This window comes from Silurus meridionalis, chromosome 27 (assembly GCF_014805685.1).
Source record: "Silurus meridionalis isolate SWU-2019-XX chromosome 27, ASM1480568v1, whole genome shotgun sequence".
NCBI lineage: Eukaryota > Metazoa > Chordata > Actinopteri > Siluriformes > Siluridae > Silurus > Silurus meridionalis.
The window spans coordinates 13,801,915-13,823,359 of record NC_060910.1 but is presented as its reverse complement, the minus strand read 5'-3'; the positions used below and the strand labels follow the sequence as shown (position 1 = coordinate 13,823,359).

The window sequence follows — 21,445 nt, the reverse complement described above, 5'->3', positions numbered from 1 at the left end:
ATTTAATTGGCAATTTGGTGGATATTTATTTTATTTGGTCATCTGAATCTGAGTTCTGTATTATTTACCTGTTCTGAGTTAATCATTTTGAGAGTCTGTCGTTTTTGATTGCAGTCCAAGATTTCTAGTTCTTGAAACCACACGTTCATATTTGTGTACCTTACTACTTAATTTATATTAAATAACTACCAAAATATACTGTAGGCCCCTAGAATATGTGGTCAGTAGCCTACAGGGCTCGCCTTCTATTTAATTAGTAATTTTTTTTTTCTGAATAGAATGCAGCAATGTGATGAACCCACAGAAATGTATTTAAGACACATTTTATAAGGTTCGACAGTCAATACATATACTGGAAGTGTTTTAAATTACTTGGTTATTTAGTGGTCCTGTTCTTTATTTAAAGTTTTTACAAGTAAAATTCCACATTTAAAACCAACAAAAAATGCAAAACTATTCCAGAGTGCTGATTTGTACTACAAATAAAATAACAAAAGTGAGAAAAATTGCACGTATTTACAGCTAAACCGCGAAGTTGTAATTGGATTTATTTATTTTTATTTATTTTTATTTTTTATTTAAAAATGTTTTATTCAAAGTAATTCTCCAATTGATGATTTAAATATAAAAAAAAAATGTAAGACAATCATCATGCTAGTATGTACAATCAAACTCATGAGGCTGCATCTGGTTGTCTTTTATCTAGCTATAAGCTACATTTAGTGTACTTATATAAATAACTTTTGTATAAAATTAGTATATTCACTTTTTTCTTACAGTTTTGATATTCTTACTATATAAATCACACCAGACACCTAAGTATCCTGACACTGTCACCCAAACTCAGTATGTTGTGTGCTTGAGAATATATGATTATTGTTTAAGCCACAATGGCACCTCTTTCTTTGCATTAGAACTTCTGTTTTCATCCAAATGTCCCACTAAGATCTGATCAGCTGTACTGTTTTATTAAAAAGTGTTAGTAGTGTTGTGCTTCTGCAGGAGCCAACTACAATTTCAACTTTCTTGCAACAGCAGCCAAAAATCTGACTCATAGCTCAAAGGAGGTGAGGCAGTAAATTAGACTAAGCATGTCACCTCTAAGAAGAGTGTTTCATCCAAGGATCCAGCTTTGTAGAGTGATCTGCTTGATTGCTTTCAGTCTGGGGCGTGTTTTTTAATGGAGGACAGAGATCCTGGTTAATGGAGCTTGAAGTCATGCATTTGCTACCTACCCAGGTTTTCCATCTTTGCTGCAGAAATAGTCCTGGACAAGATGAAACTCCTCCCTCAATCACTGACACTGACATGCAAAAATGGAACATGCAAAACACAATTTGACTATTCAGTCTCCCTAAAGGGGACTTGTAGTATACAACAATTTTATTTATTTTAAAAAAAAACAAATATACTCTATGCATATTATGTACTATGTACGGTATTAGCTTTCCATCAAAATCATCACTGCCATTCAAATGCTTAAATACCCTGTATTAACATTTTTACTACTAAGAATTAAATACAGACTAAATACACTAGAATTTAAAAATCCAAGAAAGAAGGTGTAAAACAGTGTAGTTTGCTAAAGGTGTAGCAAACTGAGTAATGTTATTGACTTTGGGAAAAAATTCTAAAGTGAAAGGCTGAGGCTTCATCACTCTATATCAATGTCAGTTTATAGTTACTTATAGTAACAACTTGATTTAGAGTCTTGTTAGCATATTAGAGTAGATGAAGATATATTTTTAATTCCTGAAACGTCAGAATATAGTGTAAAACGTAAAATTGAAAACAGAATGCAACGATTTGCGTTATTTGCATTAATCTCATGAACCGATATTTTAACTGTAATAGAACAGAAAACATTAAATGTTCAGCAGGAAATGTTTAATTTTAAGGGGAAAAAGGGAATTCTTCATTTGATGGTTGCAACACATCTCGAAAAAAGTTGGAACAGGGCCATGTTTACCACTGTGTGGCATCCTCTCTTCTTTTAACAAAAGTCCATGTACATCTGGAACTGACGAGACCATTTGCTGGAGTTTTAGGCAAGCAATGTTTTCTCATCTGATATAGGATTCTAGCTTCTTAACAGTTCTAGGTCTTTTTGTCATATTTTCGTTTTTATGATGCACCAAAGGTTTTTCAGTGGTAAAAGGTCTGGACTGCAGGCAGACTTTTCTAGTATGAAGCCATGTCATTGTAATAAATGCAGTAGGTCATTTAGCATTGTCTTGCTAAAATATGCTATACCTTCCCTGAAAAAGATGTAATCTGGATGGAAGCATACATTGCTTTAAAACCTATATATACCTTTCAGCATTGATGGTGCCTTTCCGGATGTGCAAGGTACCCATTCCATAGGCATTAATGCACACATACTTTAGGAGATGCAGGCTTTTAAACAGAGCACTGATGACTAGCTGGATGGTCCCTCTCCTCTTTAGTCCAGAGGATGTGATTTGCAAAAAGAATTTCAACTTTGTATTTGTCTGACCAAAAAACAGTCAGAACACTTTCCCTCAGTCCATTTTAAATGGGCTTTGGCCAAGAGAAGATGGCAGCATTTTTAGATCTAGTTTAAGAAGAATTCTTCTTTGCATGGTAGAGCTATAACTTGCATCTGCAGATGACATGGTGAACTATGTTCACGGACAGTGATTTCTGGAGGTGTTTCTGAGCTCATTAGTGATTCCCATTACAGAATCATACCTGTTTTTAATGCAGTGGCCTTTGATATCTCTGCACACAAATATTTGTTCAGTCATTTGATGAGATTATTTACTATAGATAAAGAGATATTCAGTCTTTGAGAAACGTAGTTCTTTATTGTTTCAGAGTTTGTAGATACAGATTAGTGAACCTATGAACCTATATACTTCTGAGAGACTCTGCTTTTCTAAGATACTTTTGTTATACCTAATTATGTTACTGACCTGTTGCCAATTAAACTAATTAGTTGTTCCTCCAGCCTTTTCTTTTTAGTAATACTAATGATTTTCTGCATTTTATTGCCCCTGTCTGAACTTTTTTTTGTTGCACATCAAATTCAAATTTCTGGTGCATGGGAGAAAATGCTAATTATACATACTCTTCAAACTACTAGAATTAAGGGGAAATTGATGATACTTTCTGTTTTGGTGTCAGAAATAAAGGTAGCAAAAGGAAGTTGTTGCTGGGGTAGTACAGAGGAAGAGTGTGATCTAATAACCTTTTGTGTTAAATTACAGGATCCGCTCAATTTTATTCCCTTTGATGAGCTGAACCCTCCATCCCAGAGGGGCGACTACAAGCCGACTGATGGTTTACGAGTGCTGGAGGAATCCAAGAGGCAAAAACCCCCTCACATCACATCGTACACCAGGATTAAGGGCAGCTCTGAGAACCAGGCACAGTCTCCCACAGCTAAATCTACAGTTAACGATCTGCAGTCACAAAAACAACAAACAGGTCGGGTGGATGTAGTTCCCTCAGAACCCTCAGAGGACATCATCGACCTGGATTCCTCAACTGATATCAGGCATGTAAATAGGAACCATGTGCATGCACAGTTCCTTGACCTGAACCTGACAGAAGAGGACCTATTACCTTCAGGGACATACATCAACTCTAAATCTGGCACAGGCTCCACAGACGTACTTAGCCAGAAAGGCCATGAAAAATCAAAGACCCATAATGAGAAATTGGCACACCAAGGCACCACAAGGAGTCAACTTAAACACGGGGATCTTTTCACAGGATCTGATGGCAAGAGGTATCGGATGTTGAGAGGACCCCCGGGACCTGTTGGGCATCCAGGGAAAAGAGTAAGCTATACCATGATGAAAACTGCACTGTGGATCTCTCATATTTTTGTGGTGTTTATGTGATACAAACACAATGGGGACTCCACTGCCAGCTACAGGTATACATTGTCCATAATAATATCTATGTCTAGGGTTACATTTCAGCTGTTCTGTACAGTACAGTTGATCTAAAACAAGCAGACATTCTGAATTTCCAGTGGGATTCAAGTCTTCTTTGTCTGGAAGTATATTTGCTATGATTTGTCTGTCAATGAAGTACACAATCATTTAAATCAGGTTGAAAAAATGAAATGAATAGAACCTTCTCTATTTGTCATCATGTTTCATACAGAAGCTAATTATGGTCATGTTCACTCACTACTCAGAGATTTTTCAAGAATTTGTTGGCTAGCTAAGGGTTTTCTTGTTGGGTTCCACATGTTTCTAAAAGGAAACAGTATACTGTAGAAGTTTTTTGACTCGATTTAAATGTTTTGACTCATTCAGACCTTTAGAATTTTAGAAGTTTAGACTCCAGTGTTTTTTTTGTAATATGTTAAATGGGGAAACATGTTGAGCGCCAATGCTGGGACACTAGCCATCAAATACAGCCATGGATAATTGGGTGATTACATCTTTGATTTAGCAAATTACAACCTTAGAATATTCTTTAAATATGTGACTCATCTTGTCTATAGTCCAAAAAATTTAAACTGTAGTTCATCTATGGTTATATTTTGAACAAAGAGTTCAATATTGCACCTATAAAAGGTTTGTTTGTCTCTGTGGAGAACCTGTAAAAAACCCTATAACACAGTTTTTCCTTTTACAAAACAAAACAAAAAAACAACCCCTTAAAAATCCAGAACTCTTTCATAGAAATGTTGAGCGGGTTAATGGACATCTTTTATGTCATTGTTTTAGGGTTGTGCCGGGACCAGAGGATTCATTGGATTTAAGGGAGAGAAGGTGAGAAGGAACATCTGTAAGGTGATATTTGCCTCAAAGCCTGAACCTTAAATCTAGATGCTCAATTTTGATACTGACACTTTAATGTAAATCTGCGTTACTATTTCTCAGCCTTATTTGTCAGAAGCTGTTGATTCAGTCTCTATAACAGCAGCTCTGACAGTATTTCAGCTGCAAGTCTCAGTTTGACTCAATTAAGCCCTTTAAGATTAACATTTTTAACTAACATTGATTAAAAAAAGTTTCCAGTTTCAGAACTTAAGTTTTCATTCAGGATGTTTTCGGCCATGGCAGCGTTTATAGGACAAGACTTTCTCCTAAAATGTTTGATAGGACAATCAAAATAAACTTGATGGTGATTACAGCACACTGATATTTTCCAAGAGTAGCAATTCACTTAGTGTTTGTATTGTTTGCTGTAGGTGTGAAGTCACTTCTTGTGATATAAAAAAATTAGGCAACGTATAACACGATTTACCTCAGAGATTTGTTCAATCAAATAGTCTTGCATTTCACTCTCAGACGATCTCGTGTGTTTGTTTAGGATTTTCAGATCTGGAATTTCTACAACATAAATCATTATATATCATGTTAGATGTTAGACTTCTGATTGGAAGGTCATGAGTTTTTTTTTTTTATTATTATTGAATTTAGACCAAATATATATACACATTTTATTTTATTTTTATATTTTAGATATCACATTTTATTTTTGCCTGCATGCATTTAACACATTTTAAAAGTAAATAACTTATAAAAATCCATTGTTACATACCTAAAGGGATATCAAGGAGAAAGAGGGCTAGACGGTCCACGGGGTAGCCCAGGTCCTCCAGGACCAGCAGGATTACCTTCACTCTACCTGTGGCACAACACTCAGGAAGAATGGGATGCGTTCATGGTACGACTTATTCTTTTATTTCCCAATTGTCTGTCTGTAACCTGTGAAATGTTAGACCATTGGGGGGGTGATAGGTAAAAACCAGTTCTAGTGTTAGAAAGTCACAGCAGCTCCAAAACGTAAAAAAAAAAAAAAAGGTTACGTTTTAGCCAAGACACCACCCTGTACTCACTACAACAGAGTAACTGAGTCATGGCTGTGACCTTTCTGGACTCCATTTTTAAATAAAAAAAAACGTTTGCCCAGACAAGTGGGACTTCCAGATAGATGTCTGTAATTGGAAACAGTTGTGAAGTTTTGGGATTGTGTATCTTTCATGCTTGTGTCAGGTCTTGTTGATTCTTGGTGGGACCTTGAACCTTGCTCAATTTCTGATGATAGTTGATTTCATTATTGTGTCACCTTATAAATATTAGTTTCTAATTTTTCACGGTTAAATACATATAAAAAAAGCCACTTAACCATTCGAAAACCACGAATCCATCATTTATTGAAAAAATAAGTGATTTGCTTGAATGTAATAATTTCTTGTCAAGTTTATATTTTGATAACGGATTGTACGTCTATAATCACCTTGTGAGTCAATATAACATTTCTGAAAATTCAGGAGCTTCAGGAATTTTCTTGCTGAAAATGTGACTTATTGAATATTGAGATGTTGAATATATTTAAACATTCATGAAAAAATATATACATTTATATAATATACACTGTAAGGCTAATGATTTTGGAGCATTGCTGTGGGGGTTTGTGTGAGGAGGTCTGGGGTGCATTCAGGGTTTCAGTTCATCCCTGAGGGTTCAGTGGTGTTGAGGTCAGGGCACTATGCAGGTCACCTGAAATCTTTTATTCCAGTCTTCTCAAACCATGTCTTTGTGTACAGAGGCATTTTAATGCTGTTTATACCTCTAAGTTTTAATAAAGAGAAATCCTAAGCATATAGAGACATTCTAAACAATTTAACTTTGTGGCAATAGTTTGGAGAGGAATCACATATGGTTTTGATGGGTTCAAGGTAAAGAGTAGTTATAGTTCTGCCTATACATTTTCATGTTTTCATTTAGTTTTCTAAAACACTGTACAGTAGATTGTTTTAAAAAGAACTTCAGCTTTGGCGCCGTGTGCATATTTATAAATGTAATATCAGTGAGAAACAGGCAGCACCCCAAACATGGATTCACCTTGGTAACCATTATGCAGTTGGAAACAAATTTCTATGGTGATGAGCAGGATTTGCTCACTTGAATAGAATAGGACATTTGTGTTATTCTATACGCTTCATTTTGCATCATTCTTTTCACAGTAACCAATTTTGAATTTTATTATTTATGTGAAAAGTTGATTGCTCAGGAATTTTAAAGGTTTCAATATGCAGCCAAAGGGCAAATGCAAAGTACTGTATAGTCATAGAAAATAACAAAAGTCAGAATGGTTCTGGCAATTATCTGTCTGCCTGGGTTTTTTTTTTAACTCACATTTGGCAGAGATGGTCTGTGTATTGCCTTTTTCATGCATGAAGTTTTTTGTATCATGTAAGCTTCTGCCTTGAGTCAGATGTCATATCGTGAAGCTTTACTACATGAGCGTGCTTTTGTGGTTGAGGTTTAGATTTGTAAAGAATTACAGCCATCCTTGATTTATTCTCTGGCATCCCATGTGTGTTTTTACATGTGTGTATGTCTATCCCTGTTGCTTGAACATGGTGATGTGGGGCACTCAATGCTCGGCTCAGTCACTGGAGCGTGGTCCACCCACAAGTCTGGAGTCTAGAGTGTGGAGTTTACGCAGAGTTCTCTTTCTGAAAGGCTACAGTGTTGCAACCCAAAAAGATTTTGACAGACAAGTAGATCATCTCTCAACCCCTCTGGCTGAGTTTACGGCAGTCTCCAGCTCTCCTGGCGGGTCTGAAGCTCACCTTTACCAGGTCGAGTTGAACCTGAGCCAAGACAAACGATGGAGAGAGCAGAGGCAGCCTGGGTGGTTTAATAAGTTTAATGTGTCTCTGTGTGGACCGTGTGTGTCTCATTGGATGTGCCTTTACTGTCCTCTGTCTGCTGTTTAATCTGGCATGGAGAGCTTGTACACTTGAGATTTAATCACAGATGGCGGTACGGCTGAGGTAACTCAATGTGACCAGAACATCCGTCAATTTTACCGGATCTTAAAACTACATTTTATTCCAAAATACTTCCTTACATTAGTTTTATGTGTTTTGCAGAGAACTTCATATTACCATTTGCTGGTTGCAGGATGGCCTGTAAGTATCCACAAGCACCGAATCCTTTCTCTTTTGGTAATTCTGCCATTGTGCACGCTTCTAATTTAAATAATCATCCACTTCAGAGAGAGACTGGGCCTCCTGGACCAATTGGGGAAATGGGAAGTCCCGGACCACCTGTGAGTGCAGACACCATACAAATCAGTAAAGTTATGCTAATAACATGAGCTAAGACTTAAGAACACTCACCCTGCATCTGAGTTACTATATCTGCTTCGTCTCCACATGATGCATTGCTTTACACAAGTGTTCACAGTATCTTAATGTCACCCAGACAAGGACGGTTCCCTTTTGAATTTTTCTCATGTGATATCCGAGTGGTTTTCCTCATTAATTTCACCTCTAGCTTGTTCATTAAGGATCCAAAACTCCATTACAATTTCTCAGTAGTGCTTTGTGCTAATGTTTATTATTAAATGTGCTATACAGATAAAGTAGCATTAAATTAATTGTTCTGCATTTATCTGTATTTAAGGGGATGCCAGGAGAACCTGGAGAGAGGGGACTGCCAGGTCGACATGGTGACATGGTACAGTAATTAATCACATTCTCTCATCATTATAGAATTAATTAGATGTTTGTTAGGATTAAAGCTGTATTTAGAATAATTATTTGCTTTTAAACAAAAACCTCCATTTCTGTATGTACATTCATTCGTCTCTTGGTGGTAGTCTTGGGGCCCCTGAGCAAGGCCCTTAACCCTCAGTGCTCCAGGGGCGCTGTATCATGGCTGACCCTGCATTCTGACCTCAGCTCCTAATGTTGCTGGGATATGTGAAGGAAAAATAATTTCACCTTTAAAGCACCTTTCTTTCTTTATCTTTAATTAAAGCTACTGATATGGGAAAACAAGATTAGCTGCCATAAGATGTTTTCATACAAATGAGAATAGTATTGCATATAATTATTATATATTATTTTTATAAAATAAAAAAATGAGCCTTGTCCTAATATGATATACTGACATTCAAGAAGAGCTCAGTTATTTATGATGTACTCTATTAGTATGAAACATAATTATGTTATTCTTTTTATTCTGATTCTTTAAACTATTATAACAATAGTATAATAACAAGTGTGATTCAGCAGCACAAGATGAAATGCAACAAAAGAACCTGTAGTGCATCATGGGCAACTGTCAGTGGTGTGAAAAAGCTACTGATACTTAAAGCTGCAGGGTTTATATAGAAATCTAGACAGCAGTTAATCAATTAATGTGTATAGATAAATAATTTTAAGAGGTTAATTCAGTTTGTAGTCATGAATAATAATGCTGATATTCTATTCCATTCTTTGCCCCGCCCCTTTCTGACAGGGCGATTTAGGGCCGAAGGGTGTGTGTGGCCGGGCAGGGACCTCAGGAAGAGATGGAGAGAATGGGCTGAATGGACAACCAGGTCTTCCAGGAACACCTGGTCTGCCAGTGAGGGGAAACTCATATCATGCCTCTAAAAGCATACAAACAACTGTGTGTGTGTAGTGTGTGTGTGTGTGTGTGTGTGTGTGTGTGTGTGTGTGTGTGTGTGTGTGTGTGTGTGTGTGTGTGTGTGTGTGTGTGTGTGTGTGTGTGTAGTGTAGAACCAGCTTTATGATGTGCTAAATTCAAATCATTTCATCATTTCATCATGCCAGTTACAATATTTTCCTGTCTGATTTTATGTAAGGGGCTTCGGGGTTATAAAGGTGAATCAGCGCCCCTCGGAGACAAAGGAGAGCCGGTACACATTCAAACATACAATACATACAGTACATACAGTGGGTTTTTTCATTCGTGTAACATGGCTGTTGTGTGAACTTTAGGGTTTTCCAGGCATTTCAGGTCACAGAGGGGAAAGAGGAGAGACTGGATTAAAGGTGAGATTATAGCACACTTGTGCAGTGAAAAGCACGTGTGTGTGTGTGTGTGTGTGTGTGTGTGTGTGTGTGTGTGTGTGTGTATGTATGTATGTATGTATGTATGTATGTATGTATGTACACAAACAAGGAATTTGGTTCCAGCTGTTTGTGACTCTCAAATGTACAGACATAAATAACACTATATCATATTATCATATAGAATCTGAGATTATTTTTCTATTTTAACTAGCAGGATCATAGATGTTAAAGGATGTTTGGTATTACAGTCATTATAGGTCATTGGCCTAAACGTTTCTAGATATACAGTTTATGCTAGTTTCTAGCTACAGACTGAACCCTGCACATAAATAAGACTATTTAAACTAACTTGTCTTGTTTCTGTTGTCCTCTTCATTCATTTTGAAGCCTTATAGAAGAATATTGTTGACTCATGGCTGAGTATACTGGGTGTATTCACACACAGTGCACCTGGGATAAGATTCAAGAAATGTAATGCATGTTAATTAATCAGTGTTTATCTGCATCACTACATTGTAAAATTAACAACACTAACATGCTGTTCATTCAAGTCATTATTTTTATAGCAACACTACCGTCTGCTGATGTTTAAGTTTAGCCAGGATGAACACTCAGACCAAATATTTGCTTGTAAATACCATTTTACTTGTGAGAAGTAATAACTTTTATACAAATAGTTATACTAGATGTTAGTACTTCATACTTGTTCCACATAGTATTCCTGCACTTCTTAACTTTCAAGACGTTTATATACAAGTAAAAAATGTAATAAAATAAAAATGTAAAAAAATCAGCACCTACTGCTGTACTGCTTCCTAGTGGACAATAAGTGTACCTGCTTTCCACATGAAAGTGATTACAGAACATTATATATATATATATATATATATATATATATATATATATATATATATATATATATATATATATATATATATATATGTGTGTGTGTGTGTGTGTGTGTGTGTGTACAGTGAGGAAAATAAGTATTTGAACACCCTGCTATTTTGCAAGTTCTCCCACTTAGAAATCATGGAGGGGTCTGAAATTGTCATCGTAGGTGCATGTCCACTGTGAGAGACATAATCTAAAAAAAATCCAGAAATCACAATATATGATTTTAAACTATTTATTTGTATGATACAGCTGCAAATAAGTATTTGAACACCTGTCTATCAGCTTTAAGTCTGACCCTCAAAGACCTGTTAGTCTGCCTTTAAAATGTCCACCTCCACTACATTTATTATCCTAAATTAGATGCACCTGTTTGAGGTCGTTAGCTGCATAAAGACACCTGTCCACCCCATACAATTAGTAAGAATCCAACTACTAACATGGCCAAGACCAAAGAGCTGTCCAAAGACACTAGAGACAAAATTGTACACCTCCACAAGGCTGGAAAGGGCTACGGGGAAATTGCCAAGCAGCTTGGTGAAAAAAGGTCCACTGTTGGAGCAATCATTAGAAAATGGAAGAAGCTAAACATGACTGTCAATCTCCCTCGGACTGGGGCTCCATGCAAGATCTCACCTCGTGGGGTCTCAATGATCCTAAGGAAGGTGAGAAATCAGCCCAGAACTACACGGGAGGAGCTGGTCAATGACCTGAAAAGAGCTGGGACCACCGTTTCCAAGGTTACTGTTGGTAATACACTAAGGCGTCATGGTTTGAAATCATGCATGGCAGGAAGGTTCCCCTGCTTAAACCAGCACATGTCCAGGCACGTCTTAAGTTTGCCAATGACCATTTGGATGATCCAGAGGAGTCATGGGAGAAAGTCATGTGGTCAGATGAGACCAAAATAGAACTTTTGGGTCATAATTCCACTAAACGTGTTTGGAGGAAGAAAAATGATGAGTACCATCCCAAGAACACCATCCCTACTGTGAAGCATGGGGTGGTAGCATCATCTTTGGGGTGTTTTTCTGCACATGGGACAGGGTGACTGCACTGTATTAAGGAGAGGATGACCGGGGCCATGTATTGCGAGATTTTGGGGAACAACCTTCTTCCCTCAGTTAGAGCATTGAAGATGGGTCGAGGCTGGGTCTTCCAACATGACAATGACCCGAAGCACACAGCCAGGATAAACAAGGAGTGGCTCTGTAAGAAGCATATCAAGGTTCTGGGGTGGCCTAGCCAGTCTCCAGACCTAAACCCATCAGAGAATCTTTGGAGGGAGCACAAACTCCGTGTTTCTCAGCGACAAGCCAGAAACCTGACTGATCTAGAGAAGATCTGTGTGGAGGAGTGGGCCAAAATCCCTCCTGCAGTGTGTACAAATAAAAATAAATAGTTAAAAAATCCTACATTGTGATTTATGGATATTTTTTTTTAGATTATGTCTCTCACAGTGGACATGCACCTACGATGACAATTTCAGCAGGGTGTTCAAATACTTATTTTCCTCACTGTAGATGTATGTATGTCTGTGTGTCTGTGTGTGTGTGTGTGTGTGTGTGTGTGTGTGTGTGTGTGTGTGTGTGTGTGTGTGTATGTGAGACATGATTTAACATGGCTTTGTGTTTGTTATTCATTTCTCTCAGGGTTCAAAGGGTGAAGTTGGGTTGAGAGGCTCTGTTGGTCCTCCAGTAAGTAAAACCTCAGATAATTGTTCAATATTTGATTTTTTCATTAGGCAATGTAGACTATCTAAAATTAAAACAGTTAATTATTTATAAATATAAGTACACTATATGGACTGACCTTTGATGCCATATGTGGTTCCTTTTTAAACTGTTACCACAAAGCTGAAGGCACACAATTGTACAGGACGTCTTTGAATGTCGTCTAATAACATTTCCGTTCATTTCAACTTGGAAACTTAATCCTGTTCCATCATTGCAATGCCCCTGTGCACAAAGTAAGCTCCTTGAAGATCTAGTTTACATGCTTTGGAGAGGAAGATCTTAAATGGCATGCTATAGAGCTCTGACCTCATCCTTACTGAACACTTTTGGGATGAACTGGAACACTGACTGCACCCCAGGTCTCCTCACCCACATCAGTACCTGCCTTTCATAATACCCTTGTGGCTGATAAACACATATCTATAAGCACATTTCAAAATCTAGTGGAACATCTTCCCAGAATTATGGAGGGGATATCTTCAAGGAGCTCCCTTTGTGCACAGGGGCACAGGTTTGAGTTTCCAAGTTCAAGTGAATGCAGAATTTTATTATATCACATCTAAAGACGTCCTGTACAATTAAGTGTCTCCAGCTTTGTGGTAAGAGTTCGGAGAAAAATCACATATAGCTGGAAAGTTCAGGTGACCCAATACTATTATATATATATATATATATATATATATATATATATATATATATATATATATATATATATATATAATATAGTGTATTTGGGGCACTTTTTCTCCTTTAAAAGGGAAATCATTATGCAAATAACATACAAATACATTCTAGATAAATGAGTAAGTCACAGTTAATAATCAGTATGAGTGTGTGGTCAGGTGTCCTCTTAGATTTAGCCGCATGGTGCATCTTACTGATATGTACTGTGTCTTTTCTCTTATTAGGGCCCTATAGGTGTCAGAGGGGTTGAGGGTTTTCCTGGACCACCTGGGCCAGAGGTGTGTTAAACATTTAAACTGATGTTGAAAAAACATTTTTTTATTTTATTTTATTTTTTTATTAAAAATGGTTATAATAAGCACAAATATAATTTCTTCCACAGGGAAATTTTGGGCATTATGGGAAACGTGGCCCACCAGGATCGATGGTGAGTTCTTAAAAAGAATAAAAATAAATGGTACCTAATCTGTTTGCCTACTTTTCAAGATAAAAATTCCAGAAGGTCACCGCTTCTGCCGACCTCTGTGTACAGTATGTGTGTGTTTTCATGTGTGTGTAATCACAGGGAGCTCCAGGGGCTACGGGGATGGTTGGGGTGCAGGGAGTTAATGGCTCTGAAGTAAGTATTTAAAGAGACCTTAGTTAAAATGAGTTGTTTGTAATTTTTTAAATATACAGTCAGAATATATGTATATATAGACCACAATGGATTGTATTGTTGTTGTTTCCTGCAGGGCGAGTTTGGACCTATAGGCCCAGTGGGTCGAAAAGGCCCTCAGGTATGTGCTGTTTGTATTTCTATTGTAATTTCTAGCTGAAATACTTTTTCATGTGTCTGTCTGATTCCTTCAGGGACCTGCTGGTACAGAAGGAATCAGAGGCCTCCCTGGTCTGCCTGGATTACAGGTAAACAGCAGTGAAAGGAGGTGTTTCATACGTACCTATCAGTTTCAGTGAAGGAGTTGTGGCCTTTGTACCTGTCAGTTAATTAAAGAGGGTGTGGCCTAGGAACCAGTCAGTTTCAGTAAAGAAGGTGTGGCCTCTCTTCCTGTCAGTCTCAGTAAAGGAGGTGTGGCCTCTGCACCTGTCAATCTTATTATTGTGGTTGTGGCTTTACTTACCTATCAGTTTCAGTAAAGTGCGTTTGACCTCTGTATCCATCAGTTCATTAAAATGGGTGTGGCCTCTGAACCAGTCCGTTTCAGTGAAGGAGGTGTGGCCTCTGTGCCTGCCAGTTGTCATGAATAAGACTTGGACAATATGTGTTGGTTTGTTTAATGAGTCAGTGGTGTTTAAGGAGGTGTGACCTTTGCACATTAAACAAAGTGAATGAGACTTGGCCTTTGTGCATGTCATTCTTAGTTTAACTTTCACATTAGTATTACATGCATATTTTCCTTCCTTATATTTGAAAAGTAAAATTGTTTTGTACACAATACTACACAAGACTTTTTCATATATGTGTTATACCATGTCTAACATGTTGTAAAAAAAAAATCTGCCAGGGACCACCAGGAAACGATGGACCTCGTGGACTTAAAGGTCACATTGTAAGTTTTGATACCTTTTTTAGTGTGCTTTGAAATCTTGTCTGAAATGTTTAATTGGAAATATGTGCATCATAATCTAAATACACTGTAAACGTTCAGTTTTGCCTCTGTGATTTCTCTGTATAGGGACTCGAAGGTCCAGTGGGAAACAAAGGACTACATGGAATTGAAGGGCCAATGGTAAAAAAAAATTTTATGTCATGAATGATCACCATGCTGCAATGTCAATAATCAAGCACAAATATTTTTCTGTTCTATGCTTAACGGAAAATCACCATTGTCACAGTGTTACAATTTTTTCCCCCATTTGGAAACCAGCAGATGGAAACAGAAGTGTAGAGATTTTACCATTTATGATTCTAAAGCTTCAGAAAGCTGTAAAAAAGTGATCAGGTGCACTCTGGCCAAATGAATGAATTTATTACCACTTAATATTTTTTTTAATAGTCCCTTTCTAATTTCTATTTTATTTATTTTTATTTATTTATATTTTTTCTTCTTCAATAGGGTTTACCTGGAAATCCAGGTCCAAAGGGCTTTCTAGGCCACACAGTAAGACACTTAAAACTGAAAACACGCACAATAATATAGGAAACTTGCTGTTTTGCTAACTTTTTTAAATCTGCGTAAATTATCTAGGGCAGCAAAGGCCTGGATGGAGAGAGAGGTGATCCTGGACCAAAAGGAGAAAGAGTAATAATCCTTTAACTAAAATCTCAAGTATTACAATGAAATACAGTCTTTAAATTACAGTATTTAATTTGATCTTTTGGTTTTGTTGCAATCAGGGTGCAGCTGGAGCACCAGGCATTATGGGCCCGCAGGGAGAGAGAGGCCATGTTGGTCTTATAGGCTTACCCGGGGCCAAAGGTCAGCCAGGGTCTCCAGGTAGCCAGGTATGGATATACTTAACTTGACCTACCACAAATCTTAGACTTTAATTTTAAGATTTATTTTCACTCCATCACAAACTGCTTAATTGTAGTATTTACCAGAGAGAAAAACATCATTAAAATCATAAGGATTTAATACTTTTCATTGCAAAGGCATCACTGTTTAATGTAAACCAAATTTCTAAATATTGTTTGAAATCTCTTTATTCTTTCAAAATAATGCTGAAACTTCCACTGCGGTGATTTACAGTGTTTCCAAATTAGAGCTTTGATAGATACATAGATTAGAGGTTCGATATATAAAATACTTAATTGATAAGATCTTTTTTTTATATTTTCCTCCCAATTTCTTTGCCTCCTGTCATTTTTTCAGGGTGAAGATGGTGAAGTGGGTCTCCAGGGAATGGTTGGAAAGGAGGGCCCAAAGGTTAGAGCAGTTTAAAGCATTTTAAGACTTTCAGGTGGAGCAATAAGTGACAAAGATCATCTGGAAAAGAGCTTAGCACTTGACAATTATTCCATCCTCGCTGAGAGAATCTCTTGTAAAAGAAAAAAATTTAACTAGATCCATTAATGTAGAATGTCCTCTGATCTTGATTCATCTGGTCTGCACATTGTATGCAGTTTGCTGTCAGATTTGTTCTCATCACTATTTTTGTGTATGGTTTTGCATTTCATTGTGGACAAAGGGGAATAGAGGGGAATCTGGACACAATGGAATAACAGGAATCAGAGGACAACGGGTAAGATACTCTTTTAATTTGATGTTAAAACAAAAAAGAAATAAAAAACATTAAACAGATTTTCTCTCTACAGGGACGAGAAGGTCAAAGTGGCCCACCTGGTGGGTCTGGACTACCGGTAGGTCCTTAAACAGACGTTTATAATAAATATATGTTTCTTTATGTTTGTAGTGTTTGCTGTTATGCAGTTTGTGTGTTTTGTGTGTGTTCTCTGTTGGCAGGGTCTCAAAGGCCCACCAGGGACTGAGGGAGCAGATGGAAAGCCTGGTACACAGGTTCCCATTTTATAACTTATCAACTTAACACATTACAAATTGCTTTATATCGATGCCCCATAATCTATTTATATGAACAAGTTTTCAAAGTCTAATGATTAAAGGAAGTAGCGATTTAGAGAATATTCCATAGGAGACTTTGAAATCTGTAAATTAAAACCAGTAGAAAGAATAAAGTTAATATATTCATCTAAAGAACTGCTTGTGTACTGCCAATGTTTGGATAATGAACTTGTAAGCTGTGACTTTATTGTGTACTTTTTAGGATTATAGTCCCAACCTTAGTGATGAGTTGGTCTGGTGTGTGTGTCATACCATGGTCATTTGCAAGTTAATTGATGTTTAATAGTACAATAATTTAGAGTGCTGATTAAACTTCTTTGTTAAATGGTGTGAATTTACGTCTTCCAGCCAATCAGAATCGAGTATTCAGTCTGACTAAAGTTAACAATAATATAACGATATTGTATTTGTATGATTTTTGGCTAAAATGTAAGGTTTTGGTATCATACCAAGTCAAATTAAATTGTATACTTTTGTAAAGCACATTTAAAAACACCTGGGGCATGTGGTAGTCCAGTGTTTAAGATGTTGGACATCTGATGGGAAGGTCATATGTTTAAATCCCCACACCACCAAGCTGCCACTGCTGGGTCCTTGAGCAAGGCGCTTAACCGTCAACTGCTCACTTGTATAAATAAAATAATTGTAATTCGCTCTGGATACTAGACTCCGCCAAATGTTGCAAATGTATAAATTTAATTGTATAATAAAAATATATTGAATGAAAATCTTTAGAAGTGGCTAAACTCTGGATCTCACATAAAATGGGGCAACCACAGAAAAAACTTGACTCTTTGTCTTTGTATGAAAATGGGGTTACAGAGAGAAGTTCATAACAAGATTCTACAATTCTTATAGGAGATTAAGGTTGAAAAAATCAAAATAAAAGACAGGAAAGAAACTGGCATTTGCATTCTGCCATTTTTTTCCTACACAAAAATCTGACCTTAAACTTAAGTTGGATGTCATTCTAATATTCATGTTTTGGGCTCTAATTACACCCCAAGAAAGTCAATGTAATATAAAATGCATTAGTATGATTCTGTACTACAACTTTGCACAGGCCAAGACAAGACTAAATACTCCAAAACTTATTGAATAAAGCAGAAAAAATCCAGTCAATAAGGATACGAAGGAAATTGCCATAGGTAGAGGTTGTCCGATTGGATCGTACTTTTCGATAACTGATTAATCCACCGACGATAAAAATGGATACTGGGTTTAAAAATATATATCTGTATGGATTTGTCCGATAGCTGATAGTTCCTGCAATCAAATATCGATGCAGATTAATCGGCAAAACCGATGCATCAATTGACCTCTAGTCATAGTTACCAAAATACCATAAATTATGGAATTTAAAGGAGTAAATGCACATTTTATTGCTCACCCATATGTTTTTTTTATGTCATATACTGTTTTATAACAATGAAATCTTAAAATAATAAGGTTTCATGTTTCCTCTGTTTCGCTTCTAGGGTGTTCCTGGTTCAGTTGGAAGCCCGGGAGATAAAGGACCCAACGTGAGAGCTGTTATTATTAGTGTTTTAATAAAATGTTCAGCTGCAGCAGACTTGGGCAAAATAAAGCAAAAGTCACACATGACCTTTACCTTTTTAAACTCTAGTAAAATGCTAATAGAATGAATGAGGATGTGACTGCTGAGTCTGAGGGTCATGTGTGCCTTTAAAAAACTGACACATTGTGTGTAGCCAGTGAACCTGGAAATGTACACTTTGCTCATAAGCACGTAAATTTCACACAGGGAAGCCAACAAGATCACACATAGTTAACTTTAACAGGATTTAAGCATCCTGTGGCCATGAAAATCTCTTTTAGTAAAACGTACAGGTTTGACAAGAACGTCTTGTACAAAGTCAAAGTCTCAGTGTTGGATGTCTCTGAGACGTGTGTGCGAGTGCCTGATTTATGGGCATGTGACATCTATAAAGTGAAATATGAATATGTACAGTGTCAAAGTTAATGTGTATTTTGTCAAATCTAGGGTTTTCATGGAATAGCTGGAGAACCTGGAAAAAGCGGAGCCATGGGTGCACCGGTAAAGATTCACAATTTTACAGCTACTTTCATTATTATCACTCTGGTGTATTTGTATCATTTCTGCTTAATAAAACTGTAAACAAAAGTGTAAAACAAATAAACTAGCTAAACGCTATAAATTACACATTGTTAGGGTCAGGGTTTTATAATCAGTAGCAAACTAGAAACATTATTAGAAATTATGAAGAGCACATTTAAGTATTATAATCCCAAAATCTTACTAATGGTAGAAGAGAATGTAGGTAAATGTACAGTAAAAATTTATTAAAATTACTTTTCGAAATTTAGATATCTTTTTTTTTTAAATATATATTTCGCCTCCAAATACTGTTAAGTTTCTGGTTTTTTTTATGTTTACAATGATACTGATACTTGAAATTGGGTTTTAAGATACAAATGCTTGTTAAGTTCATATATATATAACCATTTATTTAGGACAAAATAATCATTAAAGTATTTATTAATGATTTTGTTAGCGCACATACAGTATATGGCCAGCAGTGAAGTGCTCTGCTTATTAGAAGCAATGATGCTGACAAATGTTTCAGAAAAAGCTTCAGGAAAAAAACCTATTTCAAAACCTTTGGTGATCAGTATTCTTTTATTTTAATTGAAATGATTCAATCTAGGGCTCCCCTGGTCGGCCTGGTCAAGATGGCAGCCCAGGAGTCTCAGGAGAGAGGGTGAGTTTTTCCTACACCATTTTGTTCCATATATGAGATCTTTAAAACTTTTATGTAGATCCTGTAAAAGGGGTTTTCTAAACAAAAATCATTTAGACTCTATTAATTATTTGTAGAACCCTTGAGAAAGATATTTTTAAAATTTTCACTCTAATTAGGTGCCACTTTGTGCTGCAATATAATGCAATATTTAGTTCTTGTCTCTGGTAGAACCAACAATGTGTTTTGTTTTTGTAGAACTCTACAAAGGGGAATGGTGGGATTGTTTGAATTCAAAAACTGTGCTAAATAAAACCTATTTATAATCATAGAAATATCCAAACTGCCTGCACACAAATAATTAGCTGGTTTCACAGGCATGAGCTATGTTTTTCTTGTTAGAGCTAAAATTTGGGGCACATAGCCATTAATTAGTCAAGTCAAGAAAGACATTAGTCAAGAGGCTTTTATTGTCATTTCTACTATACACAGTGGTACACAGTACACAGTAAAAACGAGACAATGTTCCTCCGGAACCCTGGTGCTACACTAAACAACAACATACAAAACAACATAGAGCTACAACACAAGCTATTTTATAATTAGCAATTGGATACCACAGCAGCTTGACTAACTGCACCTTTTAATGGCTATGCATTGAGATGGGAATCGCATTGGCCTCATTTATGGAGATGCACATCGCTAATATACTGTACATCTCCATAAATGAGGCCAATGAGATTCCCATCTCGATACATAGCCAATTGCACAATCTATTAAAGATACATGCGAAGCAGCTTTGGTTTGCGATGCGATATGATTCACTTCCAATACAGTTCGATTTGATTTCGATTTAATTCAACACAATGCGATTCAGCGCAATACGATGCAATGAAAAAAAAGTGATTCTATGCAATTCAATATGGTACAGATATTTTGCTTTAATTTCTTTGGTTCAGACAGACAGCAAATTATAAATTGACTGTAAAATGTATAAAAAGTGTAAAAGGTGCCTTCTGTTTTCTAAAGCACAGCCATTTCACAAACAGGCCTTTGCAAAAAAAAAAAAAAAAAGATAAAGTAAAACCAGACGTTCTTTACCTGTTCTGTCTCCAGGAAGATGCAGCTTTACTTCTGCCATGTAAATCTGTATTCTATACATATTTTGACTCTCAGGACACGCCTCGGTCTCTGTAGTATTGTGATACGTCATATTCACATAGCAGCAGTTGTGCTGAGAGAACAGGCTCGAGAAACAGTTTGGCGATGAGAAATAAATCTACATATAAATTATTGGTCACAGATTATTGCCCACTTTTTAAATTATTAAAGTATAACGCATCTTCTAATAATTATATATAGATAAATCATCTTTTTACTGATGCAAATATGTTAAAAACGATGGATTGTGTGCAAATGCCAACTTGGATCCAATGCAGTTTTTTTTAAATCAATGCATCACACCGTTAACATTATACCAATGCACTGGTGCGAACTGGTGAAACCTTCCATCTCTAATATATATGCATCCTAACCCGGCGTTTTTACAGTTTTGCTGTGTGCCGCATGACCACCTGTGCTGTTAGTGATGACATGAGGAAAAATGCAGTTAGATTTTTTTTATACATTAGAATAATGGTAGACTAATTTTGGTCTTATACATAATGTAATATATTATAGTGCTCATCATTAGTCTCATGCTAATCACAATGGAGTATTTTCTGTATAACCTTGTTAAATATACTTCATGTTTATCAGGGTTTGGCAGGAAAGCCAGGTGTCGAAGGTCCACAGGGCCCTGTGGGAATGTATGTAAGTATAATCTAGTCATATTGTTGCCTCGACACTCAGCTGAAAGAGCTGAAACATTAGTGCCTTTGTAATCTCACATTGTGTTCAATCAGGAATTGTTTATCTCTAATTTTGAGACTATAACAGTGTCACCTGTTATGCACTTCTATTTGAAACCTCGCTTAGCCAATTGAAGGAGCAATATGTAATTTTCAGAGATGAATTTCAATTGCAAAAAAAACCTAGACAAGCTTTTCTCTAACTTTCCCATCACTCCTGAAGATT

The 21,445-nt window shown here is 36.5% G+C and overlaps 1 protein-coding gene across 4 annotated transcripts in view; it reads left to right on the top strand.

Annotated features, from left to right (window-relative positions):
- si:dkey-61l1.4 (collagen alpha-1(I) chain) overlaps positions 1 to 21,445 on the top strand; it is a 61,074-nt gene that overhangs the window by 24,565 nt on the left and 15,064 nt on the right. For all 4 annotated transcript variants that reach the window (XR_006924767.1, XM_046842445.1, XM_046842444.1 and 1 more), the window contains 28 exons: positions 3,231 to 3,806; positions 4,710 to 4,754; positions 5,536 to 5,655; positions 7,874 to 7,912; positions 7,999 to 8,052; positions 8,409 to 8,462; positions 9,249 to 9,356; positions 9,598 to 9,651; positions 9,734 to 9,787; positions 12,355 to 12,399; positions 13,347 to 13,400; positions 13,505 to 13,549; positions 13,688 to 13,741; positions 13,857 to 13,901; positions 13,975 to 14,028; positions 14,628 to 14,672; positions 14,799 to 14,852; positions 15,180 to 15,224; positions 15,312 to 15,365; positions 15,461 to 15,568; positions 15,939 to 15,992; positions 16,255 to 16,308; positions 16,382 to 16,426; positions 16,530 to 16,583; positions 18,125 to 18,169; positions 18,652 to 18,705; positions 19,337 to 19,390; positions 21,128 to 21,181. Coding sequence is in view for 3 of the 4 variants with exons in the window: in XM_046842445.1 (XP_046698401.1) it covers positions 3,231 to 3,806; positions 4,710 to 4,754; positions 5,536 to 5,655; positions 7,874 to 7,912; positions 7,999 to 8,052; positions 8,409 to 8,462; positions 9,249 to 9,356; positions 9,598 to 9,651; positions 9,734 to 9,787; positions 12,355 to 12,399; positions 13,347 to 13,400; positions 13,505 to 13,549; positions 13,688 to 13,741; positions 13,857 to 13,901; positions 13,975 to 14,028; positions 14,628 to 14,672; positions 14,799 to 14,852; positions 15,180 to 15,224; positions 15,312 to 15,365; positions 15,461 to 15,568; positions 15,939 to 15,992; positions 16,255 to 16,308; positions 16,382 to 16,426; positions 16,530 to 16,583; positions 18,125 to 18,169; positions 18,652 to 18,705; positions 19,337 to 19,390; positions 21,128 to 21,181 (2,121 nt within the window). In the remaining variant the exon portion in view is untranslated. The remainder of the gene's footprint in view (positions 1 to 3,230; positions 3,807 to 4,709; positions 4,755 to 5,535; positions 5,656 to 7,873; positions 7,913 to 7,998; positions 8,053 to 8,408; positions 8,463 to 9,248; positions 9,357 to 9,597; positions 9,652 to 9,733; positions 9,788 to 12,354; positions 12,400 to 13,346; positions 13,401 to 13,504; positions 13,550 to 13,687; positions 13,742 to 13,856; positions 13,902 to 13,974; positions 14,029 to 14,627; positions 14,673 to 14,798; positions 14,853 to 15,179; positions 15,225 to 15,311; positions 15,366 to 15,460; positions 15,569 to 15,938; positions 15,993 to 16,254; positions 16,309 to 16,381; positions 16,427 to 16,529; positions 16,584 to 18,124; positions 18,170 to 18,651; positions 18,706 to 19,336; positions 19,391 to 21,127; positions 21,182 to 21,445) is intronic.